The sequence below is a fragment of the Sciurus vulgaris genome (assembly GCF_902686455.1).
Source record: "Sciurus vulgaris genome assembly, chromosome: 1".
Lineage (NCBI taxonomy): Eukaryota > Metazoa > Chordata > Mammalia > Rodentia > Sciuridae > Sciurus > Sciurus vulgaris.
This window is the reverse complement of record NC_136461.1, coordinates 203,650,283-203,675,736: the sequence shown is the minus strand read 5'-3', so window position 1 is coordinate 203,675,736 and position 25,454 is coordinate 203,650,283. Positions and strand designations below refer to the sequence as shown.

The window sequence follows — 25,454 nt, the reverse complement described above, 5'->3', positions numbered from 1 at the left end:
CAAAAGCAGAACACCTAAAGGGAAACTCACGGCCACTTAAGTCAATCCCTCTCCTCAGGGGACTATTTGATACCCATGAATGAGCCACTGGTGGGGGGCCATCACCTCTCCTTACTACACCACCACAGCAGGACCAGCACCTTCCTACCTCCCACAGTGCCAGACCCCACCCTCCTGAAGCCCTCACTCTGTCCTCGGGGGCTCCTTCCACCTCCTGCACTTAGCACTTGGGGAGAGGAGGTGATGCTTTCTGGATAAATCATCCCTCCAAGAAGGTCTGGGAACTCAGCAGAGACTCAGCGGTGGGGCAGGAGAAGTTGGGCATCCACTCTGTAAATATCTACCGAACACCGACTCCTGCAGAGGCTGGCAAGCAAGGCCCTGCCCTCCTTCCCTTGCAGAGGGGCAAGCACTGCTCAGAGGACAGATGAGGATTCCACAACTGCAGTGCCTTAGTGCCTTAGAGGAGATGGTCAGAGGGCCCTTTGGGAGGTGCCCTGGGCTCAGGCAGAGGAGCAGGAAACCTGCCTCTGTTCACCGCCATGGCCCGGCCCCTGCTGCCCATGCAGCAGACTCCCCTGAAACATACATTCAATGAGTGAGCAGGGAGGGAAAGCAGCCAAGGCAGGGAAAGTGCGCCCGTGTGCCCAGCCCAGCGCCTTCCAGCTGCCCCCGCTGGGCTCGGCTTCCTCACACTTTCTGTTTTCCTTAGACCCACCATAGCTGGGACCCCAGCATGCCAGCTGTTTCTGTTCCCTTCTCAGTCTCCAGGTCTCAAAGAGCCAGAGAGGAGGTGGGGGCTGCCAGGTGTGCGGCTGCTCAGCCTGCCAAGTCCAGCAGTTCCAGCCACCCAGGCCGCGTGGCGCTGTGGCAGAAGGCGCTCCTGGCCGCACTTGCTGGCCTGGGAGTGGAGTTGACCCATGCCGGGCCCGGTGGCAGCTCGTGAGTCGATTCTCCCAGCGCTCTCATGGGAGGGAGGGACCGCGTGCCAGCCAGCCTGTCTGGCCTCTGGACACTAAACCAATCCCTGGGCAACCATTCCACAAAATAGTGACGGGATATGCACCGGAAGCTCCTCTAGCGGGTGGACATGGGTGTGTGCATGCACACAAGCAATCGCATGTTTGGAAAGGAAATTTAAACCTTTTACAAATATTAAACAGTTTTGGAGTCACTGCCTGCTCACCTGGGCCTGAGGATGGAAGGAATTAGGATTGATCTTGTGGGACTTTGCTGTGCCATCTGCCGATGGCTCTGGCAGGCGGGGACAGTGCACCCAGGCTGATGCAGCAGGGACCACATGGTGTTCAAGAGCCCCAGTCCACCCCTGCATGTGGTCCAGACTGGACTATGAAGAGCCATGCACTGGGAGGATGCGGGGTGTTCCTCCACACCCCGTTGGGTCACGCCTTCAGGGACTGCCTCTGCTCAAGGTCATGCTTCTCAGGGTGGCCCAGACCAGCGAGTGACAAATAGGAAGACATAAGTATGTTGATGTCGTCCCTGTTTTGCCATCCCCAAGGGGTCACTGAGGCCTCTGCTGAGGTGGCATTGCAGCTGAACTTCCTCTGCCCAGGCCTGGGCCTCTCTTTGACCCTAAACACCTGCTGAGAGAATTCCCTAGAAAATAAACCTGCATGCTAAACTCCCTCCCAGGGTCAGATTGCTGGGGAACCCAAGAAGTGACAGTAGCTGTCCTTAGTGGAGAGACTCTTGGCCTGGAAGCAAATTGGGTTTGAATCACAGCTCTGCCATGAGCTAGTTATGTGGTCTTGGGCCCCTCTGAATCTCAGCTTCCAAATCTGTAAAATGGACACAGTCATGTGGACTTCAGAGGGTGGGATGAGGACTAAGATACGGAAAACTCAACACATGGCTCAGCGGCTAGGAATTTGGATATATTTAACCTCATAGCTCTGCTTCAGCTGGCGGTGACTTGTATCCTCAGCGTCCTCCCCTGCAAGGGGTCAGGCTTGGGCCGGGGGACTCTGGCTGACGTTTCCTGAACACAGCTCCGCATGGGATCTGGGCCGAGCCCTGCACTTCACTCGCCGCTCAACACAAGCCCGCCACCTGATGAGTCTTCCTATTTCATTCCCGTCGTTCTCTGACAGAGGCAGAGAGAGCCTGGGAAAGCTGACTGGCTGCTGCGCCAGGGCGTCCGTAGCTTCCCAGGTGGGTGGTGTGCAGCTTCCTGCCAGCGCTGACATTCTTAGGGTCCCGTGACTCCCCTCAGCAGTCCAATGAGCACACTGACAGGACAGACTGAGTGACTGCCATCTGCCACTGGCACAGCCCGCAGCACAGGCGCAGAGTGGGCTGGGCTGGATCCCTTCCACCCATCAAGCGGCCCCTGCGGCCACTGCCCTTTCCATCTTTCCCAAGTTCAGCCCCTGTTCCATCCTGAGCCCCAGGACTGGGTAGAGAGAGGCGCTGGGAAGCCCCACCGGGCCACCTTCAAGGACAGGTCTCTCCTCCTCTCTCTTGCCTGGCACCCCTCAGCTGCAGCCTCTGCCCAGCTCACTGGGATGGCCGCCCACTGCTACATGGAGCTCGATGTCAAGGGCTGGGCCCTGCCTGTCCAGGGGCATCCTGAAGTTCCCCACACAAGGGGCATAGAACTACAAACCCCTACAATCTCACGTCCTGTTTTCCTCTGGATTTTGATCCAAATACTGAGTTTACTACAGTGGCTCCCCTAAGAGAAGTGACTAAAATAGTGGATGGAAATGGCGTGTCACTGTCCTGGGATTACGCCCCGAGAGAGTCAGCACTGGGTGGCGAGGGCGAGGCCAGGCGTGGGGAAGGCACTCCTGCTGACCCCGAGCACTGGCTTTGGAGTCATTGTTGTGGGTATTTTAAGATGAAATGAGCATTTCTCTTGAGGAGAAAATGGTACCTATACGTTTACAAAACGTACAATTTTTGCCTGAAGAGAGAAATACGATTCACCACGTGCCACTGTCCCCATTTCCTCAGGATCTCGTCAACTGCCCACAGGTGCATCCTGCTCGCGGCCCATTGGGGAAGCTCTGAATCACCTCAAAGCTTACTGATCAACTGCTTAAGGCCCTTGGGTGACTCATGGTTCCCAAAGTGCCCTATTTTCTGGCCCCCGTCCACACCCACCTGCTCCTGTCCCTGCTGGCCCTGTGATCCGGAACTACTTGTGCCAAGTTCAGCAGTGGCCTCTGCCGGGACATCGTCCTTCCTCCTTTTGCCATGTGACATGCGCACGCCCCTCCTGATGGCAGAGTTCACTCCTCCTCACCTGCAGCGCTTTTCCTATCTCTTCAGTGAATGGGGTGGCCAGGGGCAGGTTCCCACGCAGCCTGGAGCCAGCCCTGGGCACGTGACCGTTGCCTCCTGAGCCTTTCTCCTGACTGGACTGTGAGCTCCTGTCATGCGATCGGACCCTGCCCTAGCATGTGCCTCTTCTGGAATGGAGGGCAATACAGAATCCACTCTCTGAAGAGGGGCTGGCGCGGAGCTAACGGGGGTCATCCTCCCGCTCAGGCTACACTACCCAGGCCTGCTCACGCTCGCTCCTGTCTTCACTCTCCTACGCTGGGCCTTGCCCGCTTGAGCTGCAGGCCCCATCTGAGCACGGACTTATGTCCCTGGCTCCGTGCCCAGCTCATCTTCCCTTCCAGCTGAGCCGCCCCCTCCTGCCATTCTGAACTGTTTCCAGTGCCTGGATGCTTCTTGCTGTTTCCTGCTTTGGACTTTTACAGAGATAAACTCTTCTGTCTGGAAAGACTTTCTGAAATTTGCCCATCTGGCAAATTCCTGCCATTTTCAAACCAGCTAATGTGTAGAAGCCTTCTGTAGAGCAACAGAAATGAAGGGCTTCGAGTCAGCCTTACAGGTCGCATTTGCTGGAGACAGGCCTGCAAGACTTTAGAAGTCACCTGCATCTTCACATTTTTCCCACCAACTAATTAAAGCAGAGAATCCTTTGCTCAAAGTGAACTTTCAATGGACAGCTTACACACATGTGCAGGCAAAGGAGAAATGAGACCCAGAGACTAGACTCTGGAGTCCATCTGTTCCAGGAACTCAACCAAGTCATCTTATCTAACTCTGACAGTCAGCTGGGCATGGGTTCAAATCCCAGCTCAATCAACCCCTATTCAAAAAACAGACCGTGCCAACACCTAGCTGTCTTGAGAGCATTAAATGATTTCTGAATATTTGATATTTCATAAATATTTTGTTTTCTTCCTGAATAGAACATGCATAAAGGTGAGTATTTTACACACGCACTGTGCACATACGTCTGCACATGCATTCTGGGTCAGAACCTCACATGCACATACCGATACACCGTCCTAGGCCTCACCTCAGAGGAAGTCTCAGATGTTTACCTCCATTCGGGAACTCAGCATAGCAGGGATGCTGGCTCAACATCTCCCCTGCTTTTAAGTCACACTTGTGAAAGGCACATTTAAAATGACTATAGCGTCTGGATCTTGTGGGAGACAGCTGCTTGGATCCCCAGGCTGCATGTGGAGGGCTCTGCTCTACACCTGACCTTTCTTTCTCCTTTTATGGGGACTCCAAGTCTCAACAATGCAAACTCTTAGCAAAAATAGTGAAGCATTATAAACTCTCCCAAAGGTGTTTATGTTTTAGTTTATTCATCTTTAACCAAAAATATTTGACATTTATATATTCAAGCTTTACATATTTAACATTTTTTGATGAGACTTAAAGATGGCAAATATGTGGCTCACTGCTCTAAGGATGCACCTAGGAACACTTTGGAGACCCATGTGGCAGTATGGATCTTGAGTGTAAACATAGTAAGGTACTGTCTCATTGTGGCATTCTCATAAAGTGCAGAGTTAGTGTGCAGAGTGAGATACGACCAAAGGTCCAATAATGGGTGAAGGGTTACGGAAAATAATGTTCCTGCCAGATAGCCCCTGAAGAAAAACGGAGAGAGGAGCAGCTCCGGAGGAGGAAGGGGAAACTAGCAAAGATTAACTTCCCAGCAAATCCTTTCCTGATAACAATGGGCCCTAAAAGGAAAGGGCAGCTACTGAATTCTAGGCACTGAAACTTGACCTTCCCCTACAGCAAATTAGTCCTAAATGGAGGCACACAAATATTGAAACTCTGGAAAATAATGGCTCCCAGAGAAAGTAAAGCAATGGGCAAGATTTGAGTACTCGTCCCTCGGGATCTGGACTCCTGTCTCCCAGACAACAGCTTCAACCTGTTCACAACCACCCCTTCTAAGTCAAAGTTCTAACCTGTACAACCGGTGACTAAACCATCCTCATCGTACCCTATAAAACCAGAATCCCCTCTGTAGCTGATGACCATTTTTGCATCTGGAAAATGAGCCCCGACAGTGCCCAGGTGTGCGAAGGAATAAAGGCTCCTCTGAATCCTCGAGGTCTGCATCCCGTCCTTTTGCGCTTACAATGGGCCTGGTTAGTGAACCGAGGGAGCTAAAGGGCAGCCATGGCTCTCACCACTGTGCTGCCCTTACCTGTGAGCTCATGGCTCCTGTTTGAATTTCCTACAATTAGACACGTAACAGGGACCCTCTCCTGAGGTTTGTGTGAAGACTGAACATGCAGCTCAGTGCTGAGGACAAACTGGGCCTCCGTTAGACGTTCAAAAGTCTTAAAAATACCGGACGATTTTTCATCAGACACAATATGCTAACCTACTCGTTTCCCACAAATAAGATAAGGAAAGGAATAAAAAAGTCTCAACTCATAAAGATAATGAAAGAAGAAAGGAAGGGAGGAAAGGAGGAACCGGAGAGAGGGCGAGGACAGCTAGCCAGAGCAGTGGGAGATGTCAGCACCGTCTTAGATGAACATGAGGCAAAGGTACCATGTGAGCAAATCAGCAGAGGAAAGAATGGCTCTCCAGGCCCGCGAGGCTCCACCGGCCTCAGGATGCCCCGGAGGCCGAGGGTCATGGGAGGCAGGGAGGCACAGGCTAAGACAGGAAGGGACCTGAAAATCCCCGGGCCAGGTGCAGAGATGGTGGGGTTGCCATTACATTTTTGGGCCCTGCAGGGAACCGTACTAGACAGCCATGATTGTTAAATGTTGGCCCTATTTCATCCCCACATCTTGACATGGCCACGTTTTGAGAATGAAGAGGAGAGAGCTGAGCCTCCTGTCAGGGCAACAGCTCAGCGGCTGCTTCCAGGATCGACAGGGGAAGGGGCGGGCTGCACCAGCTTAGACACCTGGAGGCCAGGGGAGAACAGGAGAAGGGAAGAGTTTGCAGCCATGGCTTCTGGCGTGGGAGGGGCCGATGGGTGGAGGTGACATGGGGAAGTAGTGTTTTATTTTGATTTCTTAACCATAAGTCTTTGGGGGGCATTTGGATTATTTTAATTGTGTCATGATAAAATTCAAAATCAATTTGGGCCAAAGTCTGGCTCAGGCATGCGTCACCATTAGGCCCTGGCGTCCTGACATCTGTGAGTCCCACCTCTGCCCTCTACAGCAGGCTGACAGCACAGAGCCTGCTCTTGTGGGTGAGTGCTCAGCACTGTCACTCTGCAGAGATGCCCAGGAAAGAAGGCACACGTGCTCCCCAAAGAGACAACCCCAACACTCGCTATTTTAACTGTGTGAAGCAAACCGACCTCTTAGGTGGAGGACATTTGATACTTTAACCATGGCCTTGGCATGGAATGACTCCTTCCTACTCAAGCTATGTTCAGCTCTTCAGCGAGGCCATAATAACAGGTGTCCAGGACCCCTCAGACATCATGTCACAGGCCAGGAATTAACATCACGTGGCCTCCTGGCTGAGCCGAGCCTGGAGCCCAGGCTGAACCTCTAATTTCCTGACAGAGAGAAGAAGAGGAGGGAACCATGCGGCAAGGCCACACGGCCTGCAGCCCCAGCTGGGTCCCAAGAAGAGGACCCTCCCAGCTCCTCCTTCCCTGCACCTCCTGCCACCTTGTGGCCACTCAGAGCATGCTGTGGTGATGGACTGGGGACCCAGGCAACACACCACGCAGAAGGAACTGCAGCCTCGGCCTGGGCTTCTGGGGCTCCTGGCTCAGAACCAGTGCTTCATCCTCGGATGTCACCCTCACTGTCCCCAATCACTGTCAGCCCAGCTTATAAAGAGCTAGCTTCTTCCAGTTTGGGCACCAGCACACTCTTCTTGACATTGTCCCAGCACCGTGTGGGTCTAGCCATCACTGATAAGCAAGCCAGAACGGATCTGGGCAGGGCTGGGCTCTGGTGCCCTTCTGACCCAATTCGCTGCATCCTGGAGGAACTTGTGTAACGCTGAGCCCTGGTTTCCCGGTCTGTAGAGTGGCTGTGTTGCCAGCATGTGCCCTACCCACACAAGTGTGTGACCCACAGGACCCAGAATCCAGGGGTGAGGCTCATGCCAGCAAAACCAACAGACAAAGGCAAAGCAAGGAGGAAAAAGAAGAGGAGACGGCGCTCTCAGGAGGACAGAAAGACCACGCGCTTACCTTCTCCTGTGGGGGGAGGCAGGACAACGGGAGGACAGAAGCTGGGCGCATCCCTCTGAGCAGCTGAAAAGAAGAAAAGGCAACCTTTTAGCTCATCTTGCCCCTCAGGGTCACGAGCTCTGAAGACCTTAGCAGAGCCCAGGATGGCGGCTGAGAGATGGGACTCCGCGAGGGCAGGCTGCACTGACGGCACCAGCTGGTAGGCCCAGGCCTTGAGGGGGATGGCATAGAGCAGAGCCCCAGCCCTGCTGCTCTAAGCCTGGGATTTGGGGCTCTTTGTTACCTCTGCCTAACCAGGCCTATTCATCCAGAGAGCAGGGAGCCAGACGTGACGGCCCACGCAAATGCCTTCCGCAATCACCTGCCGACTCCATGAGCCTGGGCGAGGCATGGCAGTGCCAGGCCTGTTTCCATGGGGACAGCCTGCCTGGAGGAGCACTGAGGGACTGCAGATCATGCCGTGCATGATACTTGGCATGAGAGCACAAGCAGCAGCAGCTATTCATGGCATGGAGCCTGGCATGGGGACACCTGGACTTTGGCAGCAGACAGACCTGGGTTTGAACCTGACATTCCATGGAGAAGCAGTGCAGAGCAATGAGTCTCAGCAGTGCTAAGAGGAGAAGTGCAAATTAAATGAGAAGCCACTGGAGCCCAGGGGGTGGTTTGTAAGAGCCGGTACTTTCTCCCCTTCCTTTTCCCTTACTGAACAAATCCAACTCATCAATTGCCATTTTTTTTCCTTCCAATGACTCAAGCCAGGACTGAGCACAGCATCTCCTAGCACTCACAGGAGCTACCCTGAGGCATGAGCAGCAGTCAAGAGTGAGCTCTGGGGCTGGTCGCCCAGGGCAAGCTTGGCTTGGCCACTTTCTCACTTTGTGATTTTGAACAAATTATTTACTCTCTCTGTCCTCAGTTTCCTTGTCTATAAAAGAGGGATTAACAGTACCAATCTCAGGGTTGTGAGATTTCTAGAAGTTGATATATGCAGTTTTGGAATAGAGTAAGTGCTCAATAAATGCTGACTACTGTTCACTGAGAATATTAGTCTTCCACAATGGCACACTGTTGTCAAGGTCTCTGGTCTAAGTCTGCCTCCATGAAAAGTCTGGTTCAGAGTCTTGCTCTATTCTGGTCCCCAAAGTCCCTGAGGGGGCCCTTCACATCCCTGTCCTCTGCCTACTTCACTTCTGTCAGCTATGCTAAGACAAAGGGCTATGGTTTGAACTTCCCCTTCAAAACTCATGTTGAAATTTAGTTGTCACTGTGACCATCTTGGGAGGTGGTACCCTTAAGAGATGCTTAGTCATGAGGACACCACCCTCAAAAATAGTTGGGCACATTGCAGGGGAGTCAGTCCATTGTCTCGGGAGTGGCTCTGCTACAAAATCAAGCCCTCTCCAGAGCGTCCTCTTGCTCTCTCTTGCTCTCCCCTGGCCATGTGATGCCTCTGCCATGTAACCACACAGCAAGGAGGCCTCTCCAGATGTTGATGTTTTCGTGCTGGATTTCCCAGCCTCCAGAACGACGTGAGAGGTCTGTTTTCCTCATAAACGGCACAGTCCGTGGCATTTGGTTATAGCTGCCTAAGGCGAGGCTGCCTGGCGCCTTGGGACTCTAGAGCCTTCACTCTTGTACTGTCTTTGCCTGGCTGGCTCCACTTGCCTGGAAGCACCTGCCACCACCATCCCAAGACACTGGTTCTCAGACTTCAGCAGGCATCAGAGTCGCCTGGAGGGCTTAGTGACACATCCCAGAGCTTCTGATCCTGCAGTGGCTTGGGCTTAGATGTGACATTTCTAGCACATTTCCAGGTGATGCTGATGCTGCTGGTTCAGGGACACACTTTGAGGACCCCTGAGCTCCCACCATCCCACATCCTGTGAACCCCACACAGAACACTATAACTAATCACCTCCCCCAGCCTGCCCTACACCCAGCCAGCAGCTCCATACTTGTCACCAAGCTTTGCTGTCACTTGTTTGTCTAAATGACTGTACTTCCTGGGAGAGATTCTCAGAATAAGGATCCCGAGAGTGTGCACTTCAGAGAACAACTTGACGATCTATATTGAGGGTATTCAAGTGCCCAATAATTCTGCTTCTAGAAATTCATCTTGAAATTCAAAGCAAGCTCTGTTTGCCAAGGAAATACACGTGCAAACTCATGGAAAGCCGGGACCCTCCATGTCTACTGCTGAGAGATGAGAACACGCGAGTGAGTTGTGATCCAGCTCCGGGGAGCTGCTGAGCAGAGCACTGGCCCCCAGTTTCTGCTGCCGTTGCTTCACCCTCTTTCCTCCCACCATCAGAGAGGAAAAGCAGTAAGCTGTGCAGGCCCTGCCCTCGGGCCAGTGGGCCCTTCATGGTCCAGTGTAGGGCGAGCCCCGAGGGTTCCTGCACAGCTCCCCGGGCCGCTCCCCTGGCCCAGCACTGAACACCTCCCTAGAAGTCCCTGGGAAGATGAAGTTCCCCAGGGACCCTCCCCTGAAAGCCTCCTGTGTGGCCTTGGGAAAGTCGTTCAGCTAATTGACTGTTGAGCAAATGAACATGACTTCTCTGGGCTCTGCAGCCCATGGCGCCCTGAGCCAGTGGGGAGCTGTTTCCCTGCTCCACGCTCAGCAGCAGGGAGCAGCGGTCTGCAGCCAGCCAGGGTGTTCGCGGCAGGGACAATGGCGCGCACTTATATCGTAACGTAGCAGAAAACAGAGCTGCTCTTCAGCTTAGCTCCTGGCATGGAGCTCCTAAAACCCTGTCATTTCCTCAATGATGGGGGACAGCAGCAGCTTTTGTTACAATGTCTTATTTTGGTCTCTGGTTCCTAAAACAAGAGCTTCTAGGGCCCTCGGGCTGGCTCTCTGCAGTGGTAAAGGTACCCACCCACCAATGAGCTGACTGGCGACGGCAGGGTGAGGGCTGAACAGCTTCAGGACGGGGACTGTGGCCACAAAGGTGGGGCATCATTAGAGGGCTGAACTTCCGGCCCCACCCAGACCCCCACGGAGAGGAGGGGGCTGGAGGCAGGCATTCATTCACCAGCAGCAATGATGTAATAAATTGTGCACATGAAACAGAACGCCACAGGAACCCTGGAGAGCAGGTTTGGGAGCTCCCAGGTGTGACGCGAGGTGCTGGGAGGAGGGTGCACCTCCCTGCCCTGTGCATCTCCTTCGGGACAGACCAGCACCCCGCTGGGAACCCACGGGACTGAGGGCAGAGGCAGCTCCCAGTCTGCTGGCTGCTGCGGCATGGTGCCCACCTTCCCTGCCCTCCCTCAGCTCAGAGCTGCGAGCCATGGAGAGCTGATGTGTGCCTTTCCCACCTCTCGCCCTCTCTCCAACAGGCCCAGGTGCATCATTAAGCCAGGACACTCTCGCCCCGAATCCCCAGGGATGGACCCAGGGAGGATGAGCTGTTGGAGAGTCACTGGACAGCAAGATCCTAGGGCCCTGATGTCTGCATGGCGTGTGCCCTCCACTCCCTGAGTCCTCTCAGGAGCCACGGCAGCTCACACAGTGTGCAGCACCCCATGAGAGAAGCGCCATTTGACTCCAGGATGGCTAAGTCCTCCTCCCTCGAGGTTAAAGTGCTTGACCAGGAAGGAAAAAGAATACTTCAATTGACAGAAAGTTAATGAACTTTCCTAAAACTAGCTAGCACATCTGACCACCCTTTTATATGAATGGAACTAGCATGTTCCTTTGTCCTGAGAGCCAGCCTGAGCCTCCCGTGCTCAGTGCTGTGTTTCTCTTCTGCTCCAGCCTCACTGAGCTGGAAACACTTCCGTGTGGGCGTGTCGCTGGGGATGGGACCCAAGGCCTCACACGTAGTAGGTGAGTGCTCTGCCATGGAGCTGCATCTAACCCAAGTTACATCTTTCACAATAAACTAGTAATGGTAGCTAATTGCTTCCCATTCTTGCAAACTACCATGGGAATCCACAATTTATTGCCAGGTGCTCTGCAGAGCAGGAGGCCCTGGCCTTGCAGTAAGCACCTGCAGTGGGGGACCTGGTGGGAATGAGTGTTGGACAGTGGGTTCTGACTTTCAGTCTAGGTTCTCGGTGTCAGAATTGAACTGAATCTTTGCACATGCTGCTGGCGTCCAGAGAATTGGAGACTCTGTTGGTGTGAGATGAATAAACCCCACAAGTTTGGCGTCAGAAGTGTTGTGAATAGAAATAGCTCTCACCCCAGTCGTGGCCAATTGTGAAATATTTGCCATCACAGCACCATCTGGGAGTAAGACTAGGTTCTAGGCTATCAGGTTGTTGGATTAAATGAGATACTGCATACAAATGCTACCCTATGCCTGGCCAGATCTGGGGCTGGTGAACCGTAAGTGCTGTTAGGAGGTGAGCGAGGATAAGGAATGGGTCCCGGGTGAACTGACCTGAATGTAGGGTTTCTACGTGGGTTACAAAGAAGCACTGTTAGAGGAACCTGCCACTTCCTTTCCAGGCTCTGTTCCTGTATCTAGAATTGCCACAGAGCCAAGTGCATGGGCTTAGTAGAAGAGAGAAACTGTGAGAATTCCTTTTTTTTAGATGCCCCATTTGACTTAGTAGACAACACAAGACCCTGCCCCACTTGCAGGCCATGCACAGCTGCAGATGGGAGGGGCAGTCTGGTTCTCTGTAAGAGCAGAGGAGCCAGCACCTCACAGCCAGCCCCTTCCAGGAAGCTCTGGGCTCTGGGGCACTGCGTGACCACAGAGCAGACCTCCTGTCCCTGCACTCCCCACTCCCAGCCCTCTGGATGCTAAGAACATCTCCTCTGTGGGTTCTGCTGCCTGTTCAGGCTGCAGACAGTCTCTTCTGCATCTGCCACTGTGTAGCCTGAGCCCCTGCTGATCCATGCTGAACTGAATGCGCAGAGTTTTCCATTTTCCTTGGATAGCAAAATGAGAAGGCCTGTCACTGCAGGTTCTTGCAGGCCCTCTAGGTGCTGCCTGCCCTAGGTTTTGTGCCTTTGTTTCAGGGACACTGGGAGGCTCAGTTTCATCCTTTGCTCTGTGAGCTCAGCAGGGAACAAGAATTGGGTGCCATGGTTGTTTGCCGGTCTCTCACACGAGGCTGTGAGGCAGGAATAGGCCTCCCTCAGCCCTGCCACTGGGTGCCTGTCAATAGGGACCGGGGTCCTCCTCCCTCCCTCTGGGCCTGTATCCCAGGCCAGCTCCTCCCTGGAGGCACTTCTGCACGATCCCAGGTAGGAGAGAATTCCTCCTGAGCTTGCCAAGCTCTGGAGAGGCACCTTTCCCACCTCCTTGGGTCCCACCACAGCAACAAGCCACAGCCCTGCCATTCTCTGGTCACAGAGAGAAGGATCATCTCCTGCGGGGTGGGTAGGCAGGCCACTCACTTCACAGGGTACACGTGCATCTGGGGGAAGTGCTTCCTTCCAGTCTTCCTCAGCCAGACAGTCAACCCCTGGCCGCCGGGACTTCCACCTTCTGTGCCCCCACAGTGAGTGGAGTAGGAGTTCTGTGAATATCACTTCCTGCCGCTTCCCAGGGGCGGATCCTCAACAACAGGAGACCCAGCGCTGACTGGCTCATAGTTCCTCTCAGTACAGATGTCAATATGCTAAGTTATCAAACCAGGGCCTTGAGCAGGCCCAGCGTCTATTGCTGAAATTCTTCAACCGAATTCCTTGGTGAAGTTCATGTCTCCTGTGAGAGTGTTAACCAAGAACTGGCAGTGAGGGTCCTGTCCACCCTTCAGGGCTGAGGCCCAGCCTTCCCTACCCCACAGAGACCATTCCCTACCACCATGCTTGACTGATACAAAGATAAGGATGGGAAATTGGTAATGACAGTGTCGGTTTGATGCTGGAATATTCCAACAGTATGCTAGTGTGGTTTGTCTGCCAGGGAAACTAGAATTCACACTAAGGTGCTGAACCCACTAGTGCATCTGCTGAGGCTCAAGAGACATCACGAGTCGAGCGAGGCTTTGGGCTGGTCAGCGTGACCCATGGCGAGAACAGTCTACTCTTCTTAAGTGAGGTTCCTTTCTCTGCCAGGCCCCAGGAGGAGGGGACCTACGGACTCGAGGCTTACCCCACCCCACCTCTGATGGAGACCCCTTGAGGGAGAAAGACCTTGTCCTGCTCTGAGGGACAGCTATGCTACACACAGCAGCACGGCCTCTGGCAGCTGCCCTGCTCCTGTTCTGGAATGGGAACACAGATCCACCTATTCGGAATGCTCACAAGCAGGCACAGGGTGGTCCCTACCCAGGACCATGCACAGCAGAATGAGAGGCGGGAGCCCCAGTGGCATTTCTCCTCTCCCTTGCAACCAAATTCTGAAAGCAGGCAGCATGCGGCGCGAAAGGCTGCCTGCCCGGGCGGCTCCACCAGTGGGCCTGGCGGGCTGCCAAAAGTGACCCTTGGGGCCAGAAGGGGGCCCATAGAGGGTGTTCAGCAGCAAATGTCCAGGACTCCCAAGTGGGACTCATTGCTGGTTCCCCCAGCCTATTGTGCTGTTCTTACTCAGGCTCATGTCCTCCTCTAGTCTGCAGCTCAGAAAAGCAACCACATTTTATTACTCTTCCATTTCTCAGTGTCCAGTACCTTGCAGGATCTGGTATAAATGAGGAACAAGCCTTCAAAGCTTCTGACTTATGACCCAGCTCCAGAATGGTTCTAGAGTCTAGAGTCTGTGACTCTCAAGTCTACGGTGAGCGACTGGAGGAAGGCATCATGTCCTTCCCACACTCAGCCCTAGGACAGAGTGCTCTAGACAGGAAAGACCCGAGCTCACTCTAACTCTGTCGTTTACCCTGTGTGCCCCTGGGTAACTGATTTAACCTCTCTGGGCCACTATTTCCTCATCTGACCTAGGTGTGGGGACTAAATGTGATCAGGCTTCCACATGCTGGGTATCCAGACAGGCACACAGTAAGAGCCCAATGAACAGAGGCTAGTTTTGCAAAACTAGAGGCTCCAGGCATGGTTGATGGTCAGGCCATTTGTTGAATGAGAGCCCCTCTGTGAATTTTAATTCTCTGCTCTACAGTTTCTGATCAAAACTCCTAAGTCCCCACCGAGCATATATTGGAAAAAGTCAGTGGTCTGAGCAGTCAGATGAGGAGAAGCAGAACAGCTGGAAGGAGTCGGGACAAAGAGCACCTTGGGGTGCCTGCCTTGCCTGCTCCTGTCCAAAGGCTGTGCCGCTCTGCTCTGATTCCTATTGCATTTCCCAACAAACGAATTTCTGCTTAAGCTTCCTTTTACCCAACTCTTCCATGAGTCATATGAAAATGGAAAATGACATTTTTCACTCTGGCATGGTGAGACAGTAAGGGGAGAGTCAGGGCAGAAGGCTCTGAGGGTGAAGCTGCAGGGACACCAGAGCTGACGGTGCTGTCCCCAGGAGGCAGAATCCGGGGCAGCATTCCCTCTTCTGTGTCCCATGAGCTAAAGCAGGGGGGGACTGCCCGAATGCAACGCCCTTGCCTGAGCAGAAACCCAGGGAGCCTACTTCACTACACAGCTCTTGAGTTTTGCCTAAAATAATTCAAGATGTTAAAACAAAAGAAAGCCAACGGAGTAGATTCAAATCTAGTCACAGAATGCTGAAGGTAGACATCAGCCAGAAGGTTCCAGTCAGTCTGGAAATAATTAACTCCCTGCCCACGCACTGCCCCGCCTCCCCGCCAACCCCACCAAAAAAAAAAAAAAAAGAAGAAGAACAGCCTGAAGTCTAGGAAAGCAGAGCTCAGGAGCAGGGTGGAGCGCCAGATCCTGCTGTGAGCCTGGTCTGCACCTTTCAGTTCCTGTATGACTCTGGACTGGAGGCCAGCACAGGCATACGGGCTGCTTTATTAGTTTGCTAGCCTTTTTCTTCACTGGATTAAGTCAACTGCTCGTTATTCAGGTGAGTTAGGGGAAACCAATCTGAACAGGTTTCTGGACATTTTAACATCCACCAACTTGAAGACCTGCCAGGAGACAACATCCTAAAGGGGAAGATTGGGGTCATTGAATCTGGGTTTGGGATTTCACTCTGTTTCTGATTAGTCACATGGTTTGGGTCAAGCACCTTCAATTTTGTATGCCACACACTTATCACCCTCAAAGGGAGGAAATAATGTCCACTCCATAGGGTGCCATGAGTACTGACAACCCATGTGAGCCCAGCACCTGTCCGTCACCCAGTAGGCACATGCTATGCTTTGAGGAACCTCCCCACCAACCCCAGTGCGCCCAGGTTTGTTGGCACTGTGGCTCAAGCTGCCTGACCCTCCTTTAGACACTGGGTGGACTCACGGCCCAAGCTCTCTCCCCTGGATATAAAACCTGAACACAAAGCAACCCCCATGGAGTAGATCAGTGAGGACTGTGGCCCACTGGAAAGTCGGCCTCTTGTTCTTGCTGAACACAGCGATGGAGTCGGTCCATTCTCACCTTTCCTGAGATCTAGTTGGTCATCTTTCTGTTTTGCCAATGAGAAGATGCCCAACACATTCCTTTCCTGCTTAAGTTTAATAGAATCAGTTTCTGTTGCTTACACCCCATGAATCCTGACTGCTCTCCTTCCCAGCCCCAGGACATGCATGGTTGTGACACAGTCAACGAACGGTTCCCACAGAGCTTTGAATAGCAGGTCACTCACTGGGCTTCTGGTACCACCCGAAGGGATAGGTGTGGGTCTCTGTGTCGGGAGAGCCACAGTCCCAGATGCGCCAGGCTCCTCCGTTTTCCTCACTGCATGTCTGAAGTCCCATGCTGCTCAGGGTTAGGCATGCCACCTCTCCTCCTGGGGCAAAAGAGCAGAGGCCAGGCAAATGAACACAAGGGGAGATTCTGATTGGATGAGAGAAAGGCTGCAGAGCATGGCTCAGCACACATCGGGGGCTACCATGCTATTCCAGGTGGTCTCAGCCACCAATGGAAATCTGGTGCCTGCACTTAAGGAGCCTCTGGCCTGAGGGCTTGGGGATACAGGCAGCTGCTGCTGACTGTGCCTGCCTACCATGTACCAGAGCTGTGCTTGGCTTCTCACGTTGCTTCAGATGGTCCTCGCGCAACCTGATGGGGATGTATTTATAAGGGTGTATGCCTATTCATAGATGAGAAAGCTAAAGAGAGACTGTAAGGGACCCATCCAGTATCAGTCACCAGTAAGTGACTGAACCCTGCTTTAAACAGAGATTGCACGGATGTATCCAAAGTTCACCCCACCAAGCCACCAGATGGGAGTTCTAAAAGAAGAGCAGAGGACATCCCAGAGAAGCATGAAAGGAAGGACAAATATTTGGGTCAAGCAAAATTGCCTGTGTAAGGCTGAGAGGTGGCCCCACCAGGAGCTGTGTCCCAGCTGTCACACCAATACATCATTTCTGAGCCCCACTCCCCTTCTTGTGAACGAGCCTCCTTCTTCCCCACCCTCCTGGAGCAGCCTGAGGATCAGCTAAGGTCACAGAGGTGAATGTGTTCTCTAGACTGTGAGGGGCACAGGGAGAGGAAGTTATGGTCATTACCTTTCAACTGGGAAACATTTAGAAATCCAAAGCCAGTGCAGCACGGGTCCGCATCACACCGGCGCTCGCATTCAAAGAACCTGGCATCAGCAGAGAAAGAAGAGAGGTCTGAAGGCCTGGCGGGGGCGTGCAGGCCCACCCAATAAGCTGAACAGTCCCTCTTACTTCCAGGGCCCAGCCTTCTTGGTAACTACCTGAAGAGTGGGTGCTTTGGCCATTTGCATGAGGGGATTCCTAGCTTTGAGATTCTTTGTGAAAGCAAAATTCTGTCTTTTCCCAAAATGCGGTCTAGCCATCCTTCATTTGTTCACTCACTCATTCACTAAGCACACATTCCGTGCCTATTACATGCTGGGCTACAAGTCAAGCTGACCTTGGGTCCTGAATGTGCTCCGCAATCCTTTGGATGAGTCTCAGCTTTGGACTCAGCAATGGCCTGGAAGGCATCCCTGGAAATGGTGCTCCATTGGCTCATAGCCAGGGGGCCAACTAGGCCGCTGAGGCAGCAAGAGCTGAGTGGTGTCCCCACGGCCTCCCTCTACTCACTCCACAAGGGACTGACCACACTATAAGAATACACTTCTGTTTCCTGGCTCAGTCCCTCCAGGCTCACTCTAGGACTTCCTTGCTTATTCCCTAGGGGCAGCACCTAGACCCCCGCTCAGCTTCCAAGACCAGCCATGGCAAGAGGAATTTAGTGGCTCCAAACCAAACCTCTGGGGCTTGGTTCTAAGTTTCCAAGCCCTGACCACCAGTCTGAGTTTGATCACTCATTCCTGATCCCTGAGCATTTACTCAAACCCTTGGTCCCCTTTGGTGTGGGGACACTGCCTCATTCTTGTTCTTCTTCCCCAAAGAAGTAGTGGAAGCTTGTGTCCACAGGGCACTTCTCCAACACTGGCTGTGTCTCTGCCCTCTGGTAGGCAAGCCACCTTCCTATTCTTCCCTCTCCCAGGTCCCTGCGCACTGGCCACTTCCTTTCCTTCTTCAGAAGCCCATTTATACACTCCAGGCTGGACCTTGGTCCTTCCCAGCCAACAGGTTTCCCTGAGTTGGGATCCACCAGCTCTGCTTCACCAACACCTATCCCAGCATCAGGTCAGGATGGTTCCTCTTTCCACCCCTCCCATCAGCATGGGTGATTCTAGCTGGATCCCAAGAAATACCAGCCTGTATCTTTTTTTTACCTCATTTTCAAATGTAAATCTTAAATGCCAGCAACATGATACAGTTTCATAATCCAAAAGCCCTCTTAGATCAATAGTTCACGGATCAATGACTTTTAAAGAACAAAAGGATCAGTGGTGAACTTCCTTGTAATTCCTTAGACCTCCAAGTCTCAAGCCCTGTGCCAGCAACCTGATTTAGTAGGCCCCAGGAATGTGGCTAGTGAGAAGCCCTCTGGTCCTGATGGATGAAATCCATGGGCAAGGCTGAGAACCCTCACCCTTTAGAACTATCAAAGAATAGCCCAGCAGATAGATACACAAATTTTAAAAACAATTTTTAAAAATGTCCTTATGAACCTCTGGTCAATTAAACGCTCTATCTGCTCTGCGGATTCTCGACAGTACCATGAGGCTTTGAGGATCAGGTTCTTTACCATGTTTGGTCAATTTTATTAGTTGATAAGACGTGGTTCAGTAGGATTTTTCCATCAGCTGCCTGGGAATCTCGGGTATAATGTTAGCAATTTGCCTTAGCCCAGGACATTGACATGGCTCCTCCTTATGCCTTTCACCCCCTCAGCCCCAGGCCATGTAACTCTTTCACCCCTGCCTTTCTCTGCTATGGCAGTTCCTTCCTCCGGGAAGCAGGGAGTCTTCATGAACACTGGGCTGAGGCAGGGGCCACTCACCCGTCAGAAATGGGTTTTGCAGACATAGGCACTTTGTTCCTAATGGAAATCCCTGTCAGCTTTTGGAATGGCAGGCGAATGTAAAAGTTCTTCACTCTTTCACCCAGGACCACTGCACAAGAAAGGAATATCAGCACCGAGAGAAAAATATATCATACTGCGAAAATAGGAGGGCGAGGCATTAAACCCGACCAAAAGCCCTCCTTGAAGATTGCATGTTAAGCACGTGAATTTACGCTCAGGTCTCATCCCAAATCTCACTAAAAACCAGTCAAGGGATTCTTGTCAAGGTAGAAACCCATGAGGGTAAAGAGAATAGGAGGGGGACATAGTCAGGCCGTTTGGGGGCGGGAAGGCACGTTCAGGAGTAGAACCTGGCTCCGTAGACCTAAGGAGGCAGACCCCACTTTCCTGAGGGAAGAACTGAGACACAGGTCCATGTGCCCCTGGACTCCCAGCTGGCCAGGCCAGTGGGTAGGGTTGGCAGTTGGGGGAAGAAGAGGCCTGAGACAGGCAGGAGCTGAAAATCGCCTTCAGAAGAACTAGGTCCACAGCCACCTCCTCTGTTTGCCACAACTGAGAATTGCCCCGTCCACCACAGGAGAAGATGAAAGGTTTTTCCTGAGAAGCACAGAAGACAGGGTCTCCTGGGTGCCCCAAGGAGTAGACATTCCAGTGAAAGCAGAGGTCCCTCCAAGTGACCTCCACAGTGACTGCTGCAACTCCTCTACCTTCCAAGCGGCCACGCGTAGCCACACCCCTCAGGTTTTCCCTTGGAGGCAGGACCTACAGAGGCTGGCAGGAGGGATGCCTCAACGGGCGGCCCAACCAGACTACCCTCAGAGAACCCACAGACAAGCCCCCTGGGAACTGTTAGTGTTCCCAGTTGTCTTGTGGGCCCTCGTACATTTGAGGGGAAAACTGAGAGCCACCAGGCGCCTGAGAAGGGCCTCCTGCAAAGAAGATAGAAGAGGAAGTGAAGGCCAACAACATCCGGGGAGACAGAGGCTGGACAGGGTGAAAAGCAACAAATACGGGCTCATTGATGTCCTTGAGGACAAACACCAGCTGGGTGCGCTAAGATTGCTTCGGCCCAGATCCTCCTACTTGCAGCCCTGTGGAGCCACAGCTGAGGAGCCCACCAGCTGCGGCCCACTCTGAGAGGGAGATCCCAGAGCAGGACTCCTCTCCAGAGTCACGCAGGCATTTCTGAATCACCCCACATCTCTACAGGGAGCACGGACAATTTTAATTTTTTTTATTAAAAAATATTAAGTTAACCTGGACCTTTCTAAACCGCAGAGGCAGCAGCCCATTAGAAATCTGTGTCAAGCAGACCCCACCAAGTGCTCACCTTTCTTCCGGAACAGGGCCCTTGGCTGGTGGGGCAGGGTCAGGCTGCAGCCCCTGGAGCTGGACTCCAGGACGTCATCACACACTTGGGCCTCTGGGTAGAGCGAGCAGGTGGAGTACAAGGGCGCACTGTCTGTTACAGCTGCCAGCTGACAGAAGGCAGGCTCCTGGACACAGCCTGTCAGCAAGAGAGCGGTTGGGCTTTAGTCCTGGGGAGGTCCTGAGGGAGTTACCTCTGAAGGGTCCTTCGGGGGAAAATGCCAGGAGGGTCTCTTCTTAAGGCAGAATCCCAGGATAGTCATGGATGCTCAGTCTGGAAGGCCCAAAACAAAAGCAAAAACACTGGGTTCTGCTGGCTGGAGAGGGCCATGTGGCCCTGCCTACAGGCTGAGTTCCAGCAGAGTGAAGCTGAGCCCCAAATTCAGCAATACAGGAGGTGAAAGGAGAGCACGCCGCGACCTACACATGACCTTCGAGAGGTGCTCAGGACCTGCAGACCAGAGGCCACAGGGCTGTAAAACCAGCTTTGCGATGATCTCCCTGTCCCCACACCCATGTCTGCCTTGACTAGAGACATTTTGAGCTCCGCCAGGGCAAAGAACTTTGCTGATTCCTTTCATTTTTGTTTTTAATCCACAAAGTCAAATACTAGACCTAGAACATAACTAACTTGATAACAATGGGTGGATGGATGGATGGATGGATGGATGGATGGATGGATGGATGGATAGACAGATGAATGGATGGAATGGATGGACAGACAGACACTAGGTTCTGAAGCAGAACAGAGATGGACTACACTGCGTTTCTGGGAGACAGGCCTTAGTGACTATCTTTCTTCTAGGAGGATAGTGGTCCCTGTGTTGTCTGCTCTGAATTTGACCTTGTCTGTGCCCAGCGGTTGCTGAAGTAGCCTGTGATGTCCCAGCACAGGGTCTGGAAGGAGGAGGATCGAGACAGAGGTCACTTACGAGAAAGGCACCACAGTTCTGCCTGCTGGGCCGAAAACAGGTGTTTGAAAAGCCAGTACTGCCGGCTGGGCAGGGACTGGCTTGTGTTGATGGTGACCTGGGAAAGGTCCACAGGGGAGAAAAGTTCTGCTGTTGAATCTGAAAAAGGAGGAGGAGAGTCAAGTTCACTTCATCTCCCTGAAGCAGACAACAGAGATTCTAGACAGAGAGGCACAGACGTTCCCAGGTGAGGTGGGCGCGCAGCGGGGAGGCTGCTCCTGTGGCGTCCGTGCTCCTCTCAAACACAGCGACCTGATGCAGAAAGAGGAGAAGTCCTCCTGCGCTCCCAACTGCAGAGCTCCTCCCAGGATGCTGAGGAGCACGGCGGGAATGGGGCGGGCAGCAGCCTCCCGCCTGCCTCAGTGGGCTTCTCCTGCAGGTGTTTGTCCTCGTTCAGCCCAGGAATGGGATCAGCGGCAAAAGGGAAACCAAGCTGAGCTCTGTTAGCCCTGAAGCCCTTCAAAGTTGGGGCTGGGCTGAGCTCCCTTCCTAAGGGAGAGGAGGACGGGCCCTTCCGGTGGAATTGAGTGACAGTGTTGTGGGTGGCCATGGCACAGTGTTTGATGATGGATTTTAAAAATGTCCTCAAGTGCCACCATTATACGCACATTTACCCTGACATGAGCTGCATGGCCACCTGTAAAGGGCATTGCCAAGGCTGGGGATCACAAATGCAAAGACCTGGAACAGGGAGGGGAGACGGGAGTGCAGGGTGCTGGTAGGGCCTGCGACCCACTCCAGGGCATGTGGGGAGTGAGGGGCAGTTCAGCTGCACACGCTCAGAGGATGGTCACCAGGGGAAACTGGAAGCCAGTGTCACCAGATCTCCTGTTTTTCTCTAGAAAACTGAAAAACTGGGCCTTTATGTAAAATCTCTCAATTTTAAAACTCAAAGAAAAAAAAAGTCTGTGCTTCAAATTGAGCACAATCTGTCAGCTTTGTCAGCCCTGGTCTGTAGGGCCAGACTGTCTGTGCAGGCAGGTGCTGGGGCTCAGGAAAACCAGACCTCAGGGTCAGCTGACCACGTCTGAAGCCTGGCACTGTCGCTGGCTTAGTGCTAGACTGTCTGAGCCGAGGGACATTGAGGCCTTTAATGGGAACACCTACCAGCAGAGTTGGGATAATGTTTGTGAGGTGCTGTATCTAGAGCCCCAGATGCGGCGCCTGGTACCCAGGAGGCTGGGCAGGAGGGGATCTTGCTCTCTCCTGCAGCCTTTCCTGCTCAGCCCCTTCCAGCAGGAAAACCATGGCTGGCAGCAGGTGACCTGGAACACCAGTGTGCCGGGAAGCCTGACTTACCAATTTGCTAGTATCAGGCAAAGATCAGGAGGCTGAGGGGCCAGGTCATGGTACAGAAGGGCCCTGGCCAAGAGGACAAGAGAGGAAAGTCCCCTGAGCAGGTACCCACCACCCGCATTACCCTGCTGGAAAAACTAAAACCCTCTGAAGGGGCAGAGCACGCCTGGGCCAAGGGGGCTTGGGACAGGAATGCAAGCTGTCCCCCTACCTCCCGTCCCACACTGGGATCTGCTGTTCGATAGGAAATACGGGGAGAGAGAGGAAGGGGACAGCACTGGTTGAATGCTGGGAGCTAGACTCTGTGCCAGCATCAAAACCCCAATGCCACCATCACAGCACATGAGAACTGCCAGTTCAGGAGCACTTGCTCAGTGCCATGATGATTTACGGAATCACCTCATCTCATTCCCAAATTGCCCTCTGCCTTGCTTTCTGTGCCCTTTGCCCAGATGAAGAAACTGAGGCTCAGAGGTGACCAGCCCACTTAGGATCCCACAGGCAGAGACAGAGTAGGATTTGAATATGGTCCTACTCTGACCCAGGAGACACTCCTCACAGCCCCTCCGGATGCTGAATGTACTCGCGAGTCCAAGGGAGGAGCCTGATTTCCAGGGGTCTGTGTGCGTCATGCACCTGATCTGCACAGACACTCTACACAGGCAAGGAACTACCATTTCTCAGGTGTGCACTCAGCACCAGGTGAGGTGGAGAAGAGGTTCTCACATCACCTCACAAGGGTCCCAAGGCCGTGCAGCCACACCACGGCATGAGAGCTCGTCTCTGCTCTGCGCTGCCCCTCCCTCTGTACCAGGCTGCTCACTGTGCTGGAGGACTGATCTGCCTCACTCTCTGTTATGGTGCACGTGTCCCCAGTGACCAGGTGTCCAGGACTGAATTCTCAGTGCAGGAGTGCTGGGAGGTGAGTCCAGATGAGGGGTGATCAGGTCTTGAGGGCTCTGCCCACACAAATGGACTATAAAACCAGGTTCTGCTCCATCTTGCTCTGCCACACTCATTCCACACCTCTGCCATAGCAGGAAGGGCTTCACTAGATGTGGCCACTCGGTCTTGGACTTCCAGTCTCCAGAACCATAAGCCAAATGGACATCTGTTCACTATAAAGTACCTAGTCGGTGGTATTTTGTTATAGCAGCACCAAATGAACTAAGACTCTCTCCTTCTCATTCCTCCTCCCAAGTTTCAGCTCCACCTCGGTAATAGTAACTGTGGGTCCTGGAGGCAGAGAAGTCTCAGACACTGCATTGTGTTGTCCCTGTTAACATTCTCACTGCATGTCAGGACTCTTTCAAAAGAATCTCATGGCCATCTCACTTACTAAGCAGTCTGGGAATATCTGTGTTTTGCTCAGGGTTGATGTAAGTAAGGCCCCTGACCACAGTAGGCCACGCCCTGCTCTGTAATGCAGGTAGATTTGTTTTGAGGTTAGTTATTATTTGTTATTATTGAGGTTAGTTATTATTTGTTTCTAGAAACAGCAATGAATGTGCAAGGATTCTGCCTTGTTTTCCATGCCATTTGCCCATCTGAGCCGCCATATTTGTGAGATAGATAATTGGGTCAGAAGCTTAGAGCAGAACAGTGATAGCAAGCAATGAGCTCATGGATGAAGCCCTGGTGCCACCACCTTGTCCCCACAGCCAGGCACTCCAGTGTGTCCAGGGTTGATACCTGTTGCCAGTGGAAATCCTGATCCTGGTTCCACGTCTCTTCTACATCCCATGGACTCTGGCCGTGACCCCATGTCAGAACCTAGGAGGAATAAGAGTGCTCATAATGTGGAGGGGCAGGAGGGACATTCCTTTGGGTCACTAAACAGTGGTAGCAGGAGTACGGGAGATGCTCATGGCCCCAGCCAGGTGCTGCAGACGAGACCTGGAACCAACATGAAGCGCAGATCCACACTCTTTGACCTTGACCCAGCATCAGCTAAGCTCTCAGCAACAAACCACCAATGTCCACGTCGCTGCAGTTGTTGACATTTACCCCTCAGAGGAAGCAAAATGCTCATGAACACTGGTGCTCACAACACCCCGAGAAGGCAGGGAATGGGATGCCTGTGTTCCTCCTGAGAAAGTTGGCACTCGGCGAGCAGGGGTGGATAGTGGATCCCAGACCACTTAGGTGGTCAGCAGATGCATTGCAACTGGAAAAAAGTCAACAAAGTGCTACAGCACCACTTTCTTGGGGTCCTGGTCCTCTACCTTGAGCCTCAGGGAGAAGGACATAGGACCAAGTCCCCTTGGAGAAGTGCCTCCCAGGGTTGGGGGCAGCCTCCACACTCCCATCCTGATACAAGGTCGGAATGTCAGTGAATTTCATCTCCTAGGGACCAAGAGCCTCCCCACTATCCTTTCTTTGGTTTCCACACTGTCCACTTTCCTTTTAGACCGTGGGATCTTATCCGATGAAGATCCGGGCATCCTGTCCCACAGACAGCTCTCCTTAGAAAGCAGTCCTACCTGTCTCTACAGGAGCAGAACGCTGTGTGAATGAGGGAAGGGCCAACCTCAAGGAAGCAGCATCCCACCCAGCTTACCTTTCCAGAGGTAAACCTGCTGGAAACTGGTAGCAACGGTGTCTTGAGTTCTTTCCAGGGCTGCCAGACCTGCAAAGGAGGAGTGCCATTTTTATGCACTTGCACGTTCTTGGTCTCACCAGACGCCCACTGTCACCACAACTGTCCTACCTTCTCCCCAAATTCCCCTAGACCTGAGAACCCAGCTTCCCACACAGAATGTCCCAAAGTCCCCTGGAGCTCTACTCCTGCTCTCTTGTATAAAACCAGAGCTGGTCAGACCTCAAGTGTCCTGCTCAGGACATCAAAAGGACTCTTGATGAGGAGTCATGAACCTGTGGCAGAGGAGGATGGCTGAGGATGCTGGGATTGGCTTATAGAAAACAAAGTCCCTGGGAGGGGCAAGAGCGGGTTTCCCACACTGCTTAGCTCCTT

The 25,454-nt window shown here is 53.0% G+C and overlaps 1 protein-coding gene across 1 annotated transcript in view; it reads right to left on the bottom strand.

The window, feature by feature from the left end:
* Nucleotides 1-25,454, bottom strand: part of TG (thyroglobulin) — a gene marked incomplete at its 5' end in the record, with an annotated part of 218,433 nt that overhangs the window by 109,021 nt on the left and 83,958 nt on the right. The window contains 8 exons of the mRNA XM_079134473.1: nucleotides 7,475-7,537; nucleotides 16,096-16,239; nucleotides 16,964-17,043; nucleotides 18,822-18,933; nucleotides 20,176-20,352; nucleotides 21,146-21,283; nucleotides 24,173-24,253; nucleotides 25,041-25,109. Coding sequence (XP_078990599.1) covers nucleotides 7,475-7,537; nucleotides 16,096-16,239; nucleotides 16,964-17,043; nucleotides 18,822-18,933; nucleotides 20,176-20,352; nucleotides 21,146-21,283; nucleotides 24,173-24,253; nucleotides 25,041-25,109 — 864 coding nt within the window. The remainder of the gene's footprint in view (nucleotides 1-7,474; nucleotides 7,538-16,095; nucleotides 16,240-16,963; nucleotides 17,044-18,821; nucleotides 18,934-20,175; nucleotides 20,353-21,145; nucleotides 21,284-24,172; nucleotides 24,254-25,040; nucleotides 25,110-25,454) is intronic.